Source organism: Stegostoma tigrinum, chromosome 6 (genome assembly GCF_030684315.1).
Source record: "Stegostoma tigrinum isolate sSteTig4 chromosome 6, sSteTig4.hap1, whole genome shotgun sequence".
Lineage (NCBI taxonomy): Eukaryota > Metazoa > Chordata > Chondrichthyes > Orectolobiformes > Stegostomatidae > Stegostoma > Stegostoma tigrinum.
In genome coordinates, this window is record NC_081359.1 from 88,055,002 (window position 1) to 88,069,090 (window position 14,089).

A 14,089-nucleotide genomic window follows, 5' to 3' on the forward strand; every position below is an offset into this window, starting at 1 on the left:
AGCTGCATCATCTGGCAATTTACAGTGCACATGTTACCAAATGAAAAACACAATGTTTGCAACTTCAACACTGTCCCCTATGACAAGGAGGCATCAGCTGGGCAGAGTGCAAAACTTTCAGATGGTAGGATTCCCTCAACGATAAATCACTGAAAATGGCAGCCAAATGAACTTGAGTTCCTCCCAAACACATGGTCTACATGGCTTGAAAGAGTGTGTATTCAACCAATACTTAGCAGTAGTCTGACCACAGAAACATCGTGCAATTGATGACATTTAATACGCAACAATACATACTGTTTGTGCTTTCTGAAGAGGAATAAAACAGAGGAGTTTGCTCTCAGGATAACAGGACAAATCACTCCACCTTTGCTTGCTCTACTGTCAAATTCTAAAAAGCAATGGAGCACTCTGTCTTGACATTTTATGTTGTTGCTTCTCAGAGACCATCTCGGGCACAAAACAAAAAGGCAATGATTGCAATAATGGAATATGTAAAAATGTTTAATTGGGCTCATTAGGTTTAGCTATTAAAAAAATTGGCAAAAGTCAAGGAAAACTCTCAGCTATTCACTTTTGCAACAGAAAACTTGCAGTCAGGTATTAAGATTCCAAGTTATAAGGTGACAGCTTTGAATTGCATGGCACTATTCACAATGGGCTGCACACTTAACTATAGGGAAAATCACCTGGGTCTCCAATATTTGGAAGGGGTTAGTGTGCAAACTGAATCTTTGCCCAATGTATACAGAGCAGATGGATTCTGATGTCAATCAGTGCAAAATACTACTTTGAACTTTAAAATTACATCACTTGTGTCATCACTCCAGCTTACTCTGTCTCTCAACTTAGTCAAATGCATTCACTAGGAGACAAGATCTAACACCAGTCAAGAATCAACTATCTAAGGATAAATTGCAGGGTGATTTCTATTGCAATGGTTCTACATATATTTAGTGTATACAAGTTGTGGCAAATTGTAAAAGACAATAAAGAATTGAATGGCAGGTGGTAAGGGCCTTTTGCTGTTTCTATGGCTTCTACACAAGCTATTACTCCCTCGCGTTAATAAGCATTCCCTTAAAATAGGGCTCAAGAAAACCATGCGCAGAGGCAATATTGAACAGGGCAAGCTGATATGAGGGAGGGGAAGAACAAGGGTTCACAGCAAGCGACGATGCAAGGGCAAAGTTCAAAGGGTGTTGATGAGAAATAAAATGGGCTGGGTTTATTTCAGCCCATCATGGAGCAAAACATGACAGTTGTACACAGTCTATAAAAGGGAGAGGTCCAATTTAGTCACCTGGCAGCAGCTAAGCATCTCCCAATTAAGTGGGTGGGTGAAAGGAGCAAACGCAGAATTACCTGTTGCTGGCAGTGCGATGTCAATTTCACTCATTAACAAGCCAACTGACACCCATTGTCTCTGAGCCATTTGCAGTTGTCAGTCAGGGATTAAGATGGGGATTGAAAGCTTTCATGTATCTTTGAAAGATTCGCTGGGTTTGCCAATGGTCTCTCAGGAAGTGACTCAATGGGCGCAGAATAGCCGTCAAGAAACATAGCATTAGCCGGAGGGGATCTCCACCAACCAGCAGGATAGAAGGGGAGGAAAGAAAGAGGGAACTGTTGGGAGACATCTGCTGGTGGCTGTTCTTTTCATCTTCACAAAGGTGTCAAAACCACCTCTTGCTACATTCTCAGCAATAGACGTTCCAGTGATAATTTTAGTGATCAATTTTAGTCGCCTTACTGTGGGATAAAGGGCAAACAAGGAAGCTTCTAGTAAGCTCATGGTGGCTGCCAACCCAAACAGATGGGAAATTGTTCTGTTGAGTGAACAACTCTTCTTGCATGTGATCGTCATGGTTAAACAGTAAGCAGTATGATTAGGTTGTGAAATGCAGCAACATTAAAGTAGGAGGATGAATTTTATCACATGGATAGCTAGCTGCCTTGATCGATTGTCCTGATTGAGGAGGTGGGTGCGAGATGATTTGAGCAGTGCCTCGTGTAAGTTCGTAATGATTGATATTTGAAGATGCATTCACCATACTTGCCAATCCAGTGAGATCACCAAACATTTTAGTACTGCATGTAAATAGTTGAGTTTCAACCTCTAACAGTGACCTTCAAAGCCATCAGTTCCCACTGTCATTTGGGGTGTATTTCCAGAGTACTTCTTGGTCTCTTGCAGGTGCAGAATACCTCTCTTCCACCAAGGTCCACACAGCAGTGTCCAAAAGATTTGGAGATGGCTCCCTTCCTTGTCATTCCCTTCTTCATTCATAGTTGGATTAACTTCCTGTGCAACTGCCAGCACCTGTTCCAGCTACAATATACCTCCTGTTTTAGTGGCGCTGGTTAGCTTTAACTGGTGCTAGCAAGATTGGAATTTGCGTCTCCTGATGATTTGTGTAAGCAACAAAGTTCACAGATAGTCCCGGCTACACAAAACAAGCATTCAAAATCAGTGGCCAGCACAACGTTGGCATGCTTCCAGTACATCACAGCATGCAGGTTCACGATACGTTGTGATCTCAGCTCCTCTTTTTTTTAGAAAAAGAAATCATCAGTACTTCTACTCGACAAATCTTAACAGAAAAATCCATAAATGCCCTTGAACTAACTGCTCTGTGCCAAACTTCAGCTTTAAGATTCCACACGCATGCTTCCTTAGCTTGCTTCTCCTCTCCAACCTTATCTTCTTTCTATTTGTATAAAATCTTTCACAACTTAAAAGGATGTGCCAAAAATGCCTACCAACAATTTAAATATTTTGAATCATTGTCACTTCTGTGGTAAGAAAAAAGCCTGGAAGTCAATTACCCAAAGTCCAAAGAAGAAGGAGATAAATAACCAGATAATTGTTTTAGACATACTAATTGAAGGATCAATGCTGGCCAGAAAAACAGGACACATCTATTCTCTTCTACAAACAATGTCACAGAATCTTTTACATATACTTGTAAGGGGGTAAAAAGGCCACTTATCTGACTGACAGAATCTCTGGTAATGCAACGCACCCAAAATATCAAACTAGTTTATCAGTGGATATTGAGCCTATAAGAAGGCAGCATCTAAACCAGTTTATCATCAAGATCCACTGGTAAAACTGGGGTCAAATCAAAACCAAAAGGAAAACTCTCTGCTGACTGGAGTCATACCTCACAAAAGGAAAATAGTTTGAGTGTTGGAGGCAAATAAGCTCAGCTATAGGAGGCTATGACTACAGGAGTGCCTCAGGGTACCACCCTAGGTTCGGCCATCTTCATCAGCTACTTCATTAACTGCACTCCCTCTAATTCCCTTTCTTTTTCAGGGAGATCAGAGGTCCAGGCGTGACAGTGGCTTCCAGAACTGGAAGGCAATGCTGTAATCTGTGGGAGCTTGCAGACCACCATGATTGGAATTTTAGGACAAACACGTAGCTCAGAGGGAACATTTTGCATCAATGATCTGCCTTTCATCAGAAGGTCAGAGATGCTTGTGTTCACTGATGGTTACACAACATTCAGCACCATTCACAACTTTTCAGATACTAAACCAGTCTATGCCCAAAGGCACCCCTGGACAACTTCTAGACTTGGGCTTTGACATTCATGTCACACAAGTGAAAGGCAATGGATCATTTCCAACAAGACAGAATCCAATCATTCCCTTTCTATACCAGTGTTGATTCCTCCACTATCAACACCCTGAGGGTCACCACTGACCAGAAGCTGAACTGATGCAGCCACATAAATGCTGTAGCTTTAATAGCAGGTCAGACACTGAGAATTCCATAGGGAGTAACTCACCTCCTGACTCCTTAAAACCTGGCAACCATTGAGTAGGCATGTTATGTGTCTGATGGAATACTCAATAGATGAGTGCAGCTTCAACAACACAACATGCTTGACACATCCAGGACAAAGCATCCTGATTAATTGGTGAAGGCTTTCTGATGGAATGCCATTCACTCCTTCTACCAGCAACGGAGAGTAACAGCAGTGTTTACCATCAATAAGGCTCTTTAGACAGCACCTGCCAAGCCCATGATCTCTATCACCTAGGAAAGAATGGTAGCAGATACACAGAAATGACACTAACTGCAAGTTTCCCTCTAAACCACATACCATGTGCACTTGGAACTTTCGCTAGGTCAAAAACTTGGAACTCCCTCATTAACAGCACTGCAGGTGTACCTTTACCACGAACTACAATAGTTCAAAAAGGCAGCTTGCCACTATCTTCTCAATGCCAATTAGAGAAAGACAATAAAGTTCACATCCCATTAGTGAATAAAGAAAATTTCTGTACTAGTTTGAGCACTGAGCCAAAGTTAATAAAAGTGTATCAGAGATAATGGGAACTGCAGATGCTGGAGAATCCAAGATAATAAAGTGTGAAGCTGGATGAACACAGCAGGCCCAGCAGCATCTTAGCAGCACAAAAGCTGACGTTTCGGGCCTAGACCCTACATTAGAAAAGGGGAGGGGGAGAGGGTTCTGAAATAAATAGGGAGAGAGGGGGAGGTGGATCGAAGATGGATAGAGGAGAAGATAGGTGGAGAGGAGACAGACAAGTTAAAGAGGTGGGGATGGAGCCAGTAGAGGTGAGTGTAGGTGGGGAGGTAGGGAGGGGATAGGTCAGTCCAGGGAGGTTGGACAGGTCAAGGGGGTGGGATGAGGTTCGTAGGAAGGAAATAGAGGTGCGGCTTAAGGTGGGAGAAGGGGATAAGTGAGAAGAAGAGCAAGTTAGGGAGGCGGGGGCAAGCTGGGCTGGTTTTGGGATGCAGTAAGGCGAGGGGAGATTTTGAAGCTTGTGAAATCCACATTGGTATCATTGGGCTGCAGGGTTCCAAAGCGGAATATGAGTTGCTGTTTCTGCAACCTTTGGGTGGAATCATTGTGGCACTTCAGGAGGCCCAGGATGGCCATGTCGTCTAAGGAATGGGAGGGACAGTTGAAATGGTTCACGACTGGGAGGTGCAGAGGTTTATTGAGAACTGAGCGTAGGTGTTCTCCAAAGCAGTCCCCAGGCCTCTGCTTGGTTTTCCCAATGTAGAGGAGGCCACAACGGGTACAGCAGATGCGGTATACCACATTAGCAGATGTGCAGGTGAACATCTTCTTGATATGGAAATTCTTCTTGGGGCCTGGGATGGAGGTGAGGGAGGAAGTGTGGGAGCAGGTGTAGCACTTCCTCCGGAAAGCAGACAAGGGTGGGGAGGGGAAAATGTCTTTGGTGTTGGGGTCGGATTGCAGATAGCGGAAGTGTCAGAGGATGATGCGTTGGATCCGGAGGTTGGTGGGATGGTATGTGAGGATGAGGAGGATTCTCTTTTGGTGGTTATTGTGGGGACGTGGTGTGAGGTATGAGTTGCAGGAAATGCAGGAGACATGAGCGAGGGCGTTCTCAACCACTGGGGCAGGTTGGCATGGGGGGGGTGGTGGTGAAGAGTTGCAGTCCTTGAAAAACGAGGACATCTGAGATGTACGGGAGTGGAACACCTCATCCTGGGAGCAGATTCAGTGGAGGCGAAGGAATTGGGGATAGGGGATAGAATTTTTGCGGGAAGGTGGGTGGGAGGTGTATTCTAGGTAGCTGTGGGAGTCGGTGGGCTTGAAATGGATATTGGTTTCCAGGTGGTTGTCTGAGATGGAGACAGAGGGGTCCAGGAAGGCAAGGGATGTATTGGAGATGGTCCAGGTGAACTTGAGGTTGGGGTGGAAGGTGTTGGTGAAGTGGATGAACTGTTCAAGCTCCTCGTGGGAGCATGAGGCAGCGAGAATACAGTCAATGTAATGGAGGAAGATGTGGGGTTTAGGGCCAGTGTAGGTACGGAAGAGGGATTGTTCCACGTAACCTACAAGTGATGAAGCTCATATGTATCTCTTTTCATAGTCTTTTGGAATCTAAGCATTTTCCTTCACACAGATTATAAGGCAGTTATCCCACATTAACCTAATTATGTTGATCACAATAATCTAAATCAAGGCTGGTAGTGAGCAATGAGGACTGTAGAGTTGAAACAGAAGCTCATAAAAGCTACAGTTGGAACGTGGGAAGTATTCAGATCTTTATCATGTGAACACAAGAACTGAAAGTATGATTTGAATTAATTAACCTCCCATGCCTGTGATGGCTGTAAAAAGATGAGCCAATTGCTGGTGAGTAAGTACAGTACTTTGCTGAGTTTGAGTGGGTGGAACTGTCTCAAATCAGATAACCTCACCTGGTTAAGGGCAAAAAAAAACAGGTTTGAAACTAGCATTAATTCTAAAGTTCCAAATTTTGAACAAGTAAAGCCAACTTAATCACTTTCGAGTTAAACCTAGTTGGAATAAGTGTCCAAGTTGAAAGATTTGGATTACAAATAATGTGATAATAACACATATTAGGTCACAATGTTAAAAATCTATCATTAAAATGCAATTTATTCAACATGCTTTTGCAACCCAAGCCTACAACCTGAACAGTCACTGAATTAGCAGCATGTATATCGCCACTTAATTCCAATTATAGCTGTCAACTGTGTGGACTTTGGCTCATCCAGAACCACAAGGAGCTGTCAGACTCTAGACTGCTATCACTATATTTGTTAACCAGTTTTTGTGTTGTCAAAGCAATTAGAAGTAGCAAGTGATTACTTTCCACTTAAACCACAGCCTGAAAAATGTTTGCTATCTTTAGCCACATTTATAATTTCCTAATTGGTACTGTACTTTAATATCCCCAGGAGAAGGAAAGAATTTGTCCAAGTTATGAAGGGAGGAATAAAAAGAATAAAGGAAAAATAATTTGCAGAAGAGAAAAACCAGTTTTGCCACAAATGATTCAAGTCCTCAAATCAACAAAAGATGTAGCATTATGGTCCTGGACGGGCCAGCTATTCCTGTCTGAAGATAATACAACTGTAGGATTCAGGCAAATTCACTGAAGGCCATGCTGAGAAGCAAAGTGTTCTATCTCATAACACTAAACGGTTAAAAATCAGAATAAGACTAAAACCAAGATTACTTGAGTAACTGAACTATTGTTCAATCAATTTGGGTGAGACAAGATACTTTCATGCTCATTTAAACCACTGAAACTGAAATATGTCGATACAATGAGTCATTGCAGTTAACACTCTTCCTCCTGCCTTCACGACTATTGCTAAGATTAAAAAAAAAGTCTTTCCACCACGATTGCCACAACATAATGAATTCGGATTTTTTTTCTCTCCATCTCTATATATTTGGCAGAGTTTACTGAACTTTAATACATAGTAATTGTAAAGTCTAATAATTTCATGCAGGAAAGAAATGTTGGATCATCTAGCCCTTTTATTCAGTATTCCCTTACTGCACTTTTATTAATCCTGTATATTACAACTGATTAAATTGTTAATGTCACTAAGCACACTCTAGCAGAACTGAAATATCACCAACTTTAACGTACTGTGAGATAAATCCTTAATAAAAAACTTCTAATGGCCAATCGACTCAACATTGCTACCAGTGACATCATTCAGTTCTATGATACCATTGCCAGATACAAACAAAAGTAGGCGTGCTGACTTACGTTATCTTACCAACACACAAATAATTCTTTAAGTAGTTTACTCTTCCTGGATTTATCAGTAGGTAACACTATTACTAGACTTAAACAGATGCAGGTGCCACAAACAAACTATTTTAGATAGAGTAAAATTCAGTCATAAGACCATATTTGAACACACAACACTTGATTGCAAAAAGCAAAGATACAGTTTCCAAGGGTGATATTCAAAACTGGATCAACATACTTCCATCAGTTAAAAAATAGACATTTACCCTCAACTGTTAATACCTAAACATTAAAATCCTTTGTCAGCACATATTTAACACATATTAGCTAATGGGTATGCTAACACTTCAATCCAAGTTTCCACCATTTAATTGCATTACTTCATGAAAAAAATGTAATAAAAAACCTGAAGTATAAATATTTAAGCATAAACAGAAGCTGCTGGAAAAGCTCAGCAGGTCTGGCAGCACCTGCGAAGAAAAAAAAATCAGAGTTAACATTTTGGGTCCAGTTACCTCAGAACTGAGGGAAGGTCACTGGACCTGAAATGATCTTTTTTCTTTGCAGATGCTGCCAGACATGCTGAGTTTTTCCAGCAGCTTCTGTTTTTGTTCTTGATTTACAGTATCTGCAGTTCCTTTGCTTTTTATAAATATTAAAAACGTTGGAAACTTGAAACCGGATTGCAAGTAATTAAAAATAATTTCAACTTTTCATTTAGGTATCAAAAGGATTTGAATTTCAGACTCACCATAAAATCTAACACTTACTTACTGCAGGTTCTTTTTCCTATCTATAATTACTATCCAATAAGATAGTATTCAAATTGTCATCAATTAACCATTAAAAGATAAGCTGCAGTTTTCTGAACAGGTATACCTTCAAATATTTCGAGTGAAACTTCAAATAAATTCCTACTTTGAAAATAAGTCTAGGAAGTTTTCTCAACTCAAAAATCAGGAGTAACAGGGCAATTTATATTTGTGTGTAAATGCTTCTCCACAAAAGAGTATCCAACAATTATACAATTAGAAATATGTCCAATAATGGAGCACTCTATTTCATAACTTAAATCACAGGCAGACAAAAAGAGTTGAGTAAAAGGAGAGAGGCCATGGAGATCTGAACTACTTGCTTAAATAATAAGTGGGTGATCAACATATGAATCCTTTTCCAAGCAGAGTTGACTAGTCAAGTGCTACTTACAAAAGAAGGGGGAAAAGTTGGCAGCTGTTCATGTTATGGCAGAAGTCAGACAGTTCCACTTGTATAGTACTGCTGCTATAATGCAGCTTATATTTATGAGTATTTTGACTCAAACTCTATTTATGCTTAAATAATGTGCTGGAACATAGCTGCTTTCAGTTGGCAGTTTCCATTTGCTCTGTTTTACAGCTATATCATTCTCATGAATCTCCTGAAAATAATGGGAAAGTACAAAAGTATATGTAACTTTTGAAAAAAAGTAAACTGTATATTTTACAATTAGTCACTATTCGAAAGTCAATTCCCCTCACTCATTTGCCACTCAATCAGCAGTCAGGTTTGTCAAGAAATGAGTCATGGGCTATGGTGTTGGAGGTAAGGTTAATAAAGTGGGATTGAAAACCAGTTTAGTCATAATATTGTGGATCTGGCTGGCAGGGCCGAAAGGCCTAATCTTGCCCCTAAACCCAATATTCCTAAACTCTATCAGTGATAATGGGAACTGCAGATGCTGGAGAATCCAAGATAATAAAATGTGAGGCTGGATGAACACAGCAGGCCCAGCAGCATCTCAGGAGCACAAAAGCTGACGTTTCGGGCCTAGACCCTTTGCTTGTTTTTTTTTTGTATGGTATGCACCCCCGTAGAACAGAGTCAGGACTTAGAACATGGCTCCAGTGCCAAAAAGAAGGCAGAAGTAAAAAAAAATCTCATTGTACCAGAATGTGAACCACAGATCTGTCATCTTCAGCACCTCTATGAACATGTCATTGAGTACTAATACATTTGACATTGATGCATTTGGTCTGATGACTTCAAAGTCACTGCAATGGTTACTGAATGGAATCAATATTTTATTCCACCATATTTAAAATATTAAGACATTTTAATAAGCGATATTCACCGGTGCAATTGTAATTTGAGCTGGAGCCACCCAACGTCTGCACCTGCCAGGCTCCAAAACAAATGACTAAGAAGGGTATTTTCTATTATATAAAAGAAGTTCCATGCCTCAAAAGGTCCGTCATTATTAGAGTTTACAGGACAGGTAATTCCCACCTAATGACTTAATTTATATTCCAAGCTGGTAGTAACGTAAACATTGAACAGTTCAAATGGGTTCAAATGAGTCAATTCTGAAAAATGTGTTATTTTCCAATCTATAAGGAAATGCATCACTGCTTATTGTGGCTGTTTTGCCGGAAGATGTAAAAATAACGAACCGTTCCGCTAGCTGGTGCTGTTTTTTTCGCTCAACAAAGAGTATAGCACAATTCATTTGACAGAAACGTCAAATCCATTTCCATTCTGATATCAAAAACAAGTCTGCGCCACAAAACATAGAAAATACAGCTACAAAAACACATGAAACTGTTCCAAGTTGGTGCCAGTCACGAAAGAAAGCGGAAAGCCGACAAAGGAACAGCTCACAATCTGACTCGAAGTTTTTCTTATTTATCTGAGCCGTTTTCCTTTTTGTCCCCAAAACTACGATTGCCCCTTCTCCAAAAATGTGGAAAAATACATAACCAACGTGAGCCTAGTTTCCCGACAAAAGGGAAGGAGAGGATGGTGGAGGAAAGCGGGAGGAGGTTAGAATTACAATTCGTCGAGATCTTTGCGTAACTTTGGTTTCTGTCAATGAGTCAGTCTCTCTCCTCCTCCCCCCCGCCACCGCCGCCTGTCACTGGACTGATACATCGCTCCGCGAAACGTCAAGCTTGCCTTCCCCGAACGATCGGCAGAGGGCTCTACCCAACCGGAGCCGCAAATGCCCTTGCAAGCCCCACGCGGTGACACTGTTAGTCCAATCACGTCAGGGCAAGGGCGGGACCAAGCAAGGGCAGCAGGTTAGGATGCGGATGTGAGTGACGGACGCGTGCGATCCTGATTGAAACAACAACATTCAGGGACAAACTGGCAGATGCGACCGGCCGACTGCATGCGTGATTCATCCAACAACTATGATTCCTATTGTACCGACATGACAAAATGACTAACACACAGAGCGAGGGAGAAAGAAAGGCTCCATATCAGGTCAGACAAAAATCAGGGCTGCAAGACTGTTTCCACTTAAAAACTTTAAAAAACGAGAAAAGAAATGATGCGCCGTTTGGATATTGCGATGCACTCCAAACTAATGTCCGCCCCAAGATTCAGAGGCCATGGACATACAAGTTAAAGTGCATTCGAGAGGTGCAAACCAAACCACACCACAGACTTCAATGTGAACATGGGGCCCGGGGTGGTCATTTAAATGCAAGTCAACCAATTAAACTTTTTGAACCGGATATATACAGTACGGTATTTTGGCAACATTTTTAAGTCTTTGGTTTAAACATGTGCGCAACTAATCTCGGACTTCCTTAGCGCATTTTAAAAAAGGGTATCACGCTACAGATTTCCATTACCTTGTCTTGCTCTTCAAAAATGCTGGCTATCCCCTGTCTTACTAGCAATTTCAAATACGACAGATTCATGATTGTTCAAGCAATGCTACCTCTTGCATCGAGTCCTGTATATACTAAATCGCCATAATGGTCTGGGTTGAATTAATAATGCAGCTCATGGGAAAACCGAGAGCTGCTCAACAGTTAACATTTATTCCGAATATTTCTGACATTCTCTTCCTCACTAGTCCGTCGTTAGTATCTTCCGCCCCCACCCCTTCGAAAGAGAAATTAATTGCTGGCCATACAGAAATCTACCATGAACCTATATAATGGCACAAAACTGTTCTATTTGGTTTGGGAAACTGGGAACGTACGTCAGACAGTATTGATTTATTTACACGTCACTCGGCCAAGGCTATACATGTTGTGACAATAATGAAAAATTAAAAATAAAAGACAGTGCGTGTTCATCAGGGCAGAATTTCCTGACTTTCTAACCCTGATTTGTTGTGGAAGATGCTATCCGTTTTCTTTCTCAACTTTCATGTTGGAAATCCACCGTGAAGCGATCAGTGTTTGAGAGAGAGCAGCCGCTTACCTAATCGGCAATTCCTTGGTAACTAAGTAGACCCACTAGAACTGTTTTGATCACACGTGCGATTTTCCACTGAACACAATATTATCCCACTCTCCAAAACAGGTGATAAAATATGATAAAATTGGCGACCTTCATCTCTGCGGGCTGCACAATCTATGATTAGCAGTAAATCATTTAAAAGGTTCAGCTTTTTTTAAAAACAGCTGTATTTTGCAGTCCTGAAAGCGGAATATTTAAACAGTCTCAGATCTTTGAGAGTCATTCCTATCATTCCCATCAGACTTCCTTCCTGCTGGACAACAACCGGCGCTAAGTGGATTTGGGAAATAGAATAACCTTACAATATCGATTCAACCAAAACTTGTGTTCCTAAACAAAAACTGAACTGGTTTTATTTAACGTGTATATACGTATGTTACAAAGTTTAAAAGATTTTAAACCAAATACTATTTTGCACCCACCTTCCACCCAGCAGAGCTGTTACTGTCTCCTTTATCCTTGAAGTAGGGGACGCTCCTGACCATCCAGTCATAGATTTGGGATAAGGTGAGCCTCTTCTCCGGGGAGCTCTCGATAGCTTTGGTGATGAGGTCGGCATATGATAGGTTCCCCCAAGCGTTTCTCCGAGATGAACTGCTCTTTCTCTGGGCTGCCGAAGCGGCCCCGGCCGAGGGGACTTGCTGCTGCTGCTGCTGCTGCTGCTGGTGCTGGTGGTGGTGCTGGTGCTGATGTTGATGGTGACAGCCATCCTGATGTTGTTGATGCTGACACTGGAAGTCACCGCAGCAATCCAGTCCGAGAACGGCGGGCTTCTGCTCATAGTCCTCGTCCTGCTCCTCCAGCACCAGAGCCGGCGATACCGAAGCGCTCGCCCGGCCGGCCCCTTCCGGGGTCAGGTTGAACTCGCTCTGCCCTTCTTGCTTCACCGAAGCCGGGGACGACGCGCAGCTGAAATCCGGCCGGGGTAAGGGCCAGGTGCAGGAACGGGGCCGGGATTGCGGCTCGAAATCGGGGTCGATCTCTACGACCTGTTGCAGCGGCGGTGCCTCGGCCATGACTGAAGTTTTGAAGTTTGTTTTCCTCCCTCTGTCTCTCTCTAAATGTCTGTCTGTCTCTATTCCCCCCCCACCCCACCTTTCTCTCTCAGCTTTAAACACAACACGCGAGGAGTAAAAAAAAACTTTTCCTTCTGAAAAAAAAGTTACTTCGTCGCTTGGGGCAGCAAGAAAAATATAATGTCCCTCCTGACAAAAAAAACTCTAAAAAAGACCGATTTCCAACAACAGAAAAGAAGCCACACAGAAAACAAGCACAAAACGATCTATTTGCTACTACACGTTGACAAAACACTAATAACAATAATAACGCTCATAGACCTTCCTGACCCTGTCGTACCATTTGTCCTACTTTCCTCTCTCTGTACAGACAAGCGCTGTATTGTACTCCGGGCCGAGCCGCCTAACCTGATGGCTCTGCGTGACAAAGGGAGAGGGCGGAGACAGCCTGACGGGCGGCTGGGTGATCCAATCGACATCGCAAGCCGGGGGCCACTGGCCAATGGAATTCCAGGAGACCCTGGAACCTTCCCGCCCCCTTCTTTCCTCTCCCCCGCCTCAAACACTGGCTCCCCCCGCCCCCCACCTCCTAATTCAAGTTAGGTTGATGAGGCGGAGCTCATCAAAGTCCGCCCACCAACATGAGTAAACACATGGTGGGGAGCTTACTCACGCATAAAAACAAACACGTACAGACACACAGCCATTTTGACAGCCCGACAGTGGACTTCATATCTGAAAAATGAAACAGGTTACGGAGAGGACGGCTAGAGAGAGGTTTGAAGTCCCCCAGGAACTCAAGGGAACGTGTTTGCTCCCGACCGAACATGGTGGCTTTGCAAAATCCAGAAGGACGGTGTCATTTATTCAAGTCCTGAAAATTAAAGTCGACAGACGTGCACCCAGCCTAATTCGATTTGCGGGGCAGCCTTTGAAAACTCTACAACCTGAATCTAACAGTGATTTTGGGAAAGTGCGTGAGAATGCCTGAGGCTGCACGCCCTGTTCTCCAGCAGACCTGTAGTATTTCTGGAACAGTGGTTAACCAACGTCAAATATTGACAGATTTCTTACCCCCCCCGAAAAAAAACCTGAGTCACTTCCTCACCGACAAATGGACCAGACACCCGACTTCAGTCCTGAAATTAGTTCAATCTGGAGTTTGTTTACTTGGAATATATTCTGCATTTTGTGGATCAGAACTGAATCCCTGAGTTCAACACGAGTTCACTCTAACTTTGTCACCCGTGTCAATACGGTTTGAGCTCCGCCTCCGACGTTACCTGTTAGAAGGAGAGACA

The 14,089-nt window shown here is 42.6% G+C and overlaps 1 protein-coding gene across 1 annotated transcript in view; it reads right to left on the bottom strand.

The window, feature by feature from the left end:
• foxo1a (forkhead box O1 a) overlaps positions 1–13,191 on the bottom strand; it is an 85,190-nt gene extending 71,999 nt beyond the window's left edge. The window contains exon 1 of the mRNA XM_048532853.2: positions 12,195–13,191. Coding sequence (XP_048388810.2) covers positions 12,195–12,788 — 594 coding nt within the window. The 5' untranslated portion in view covers positions 12,789–13,191. The remainder of the gene's footprint in view (positions 1–12,194) is intronic.
• Between the last annotated feature and the right edge of the window lie 898 nt (positions 13,192–14,089).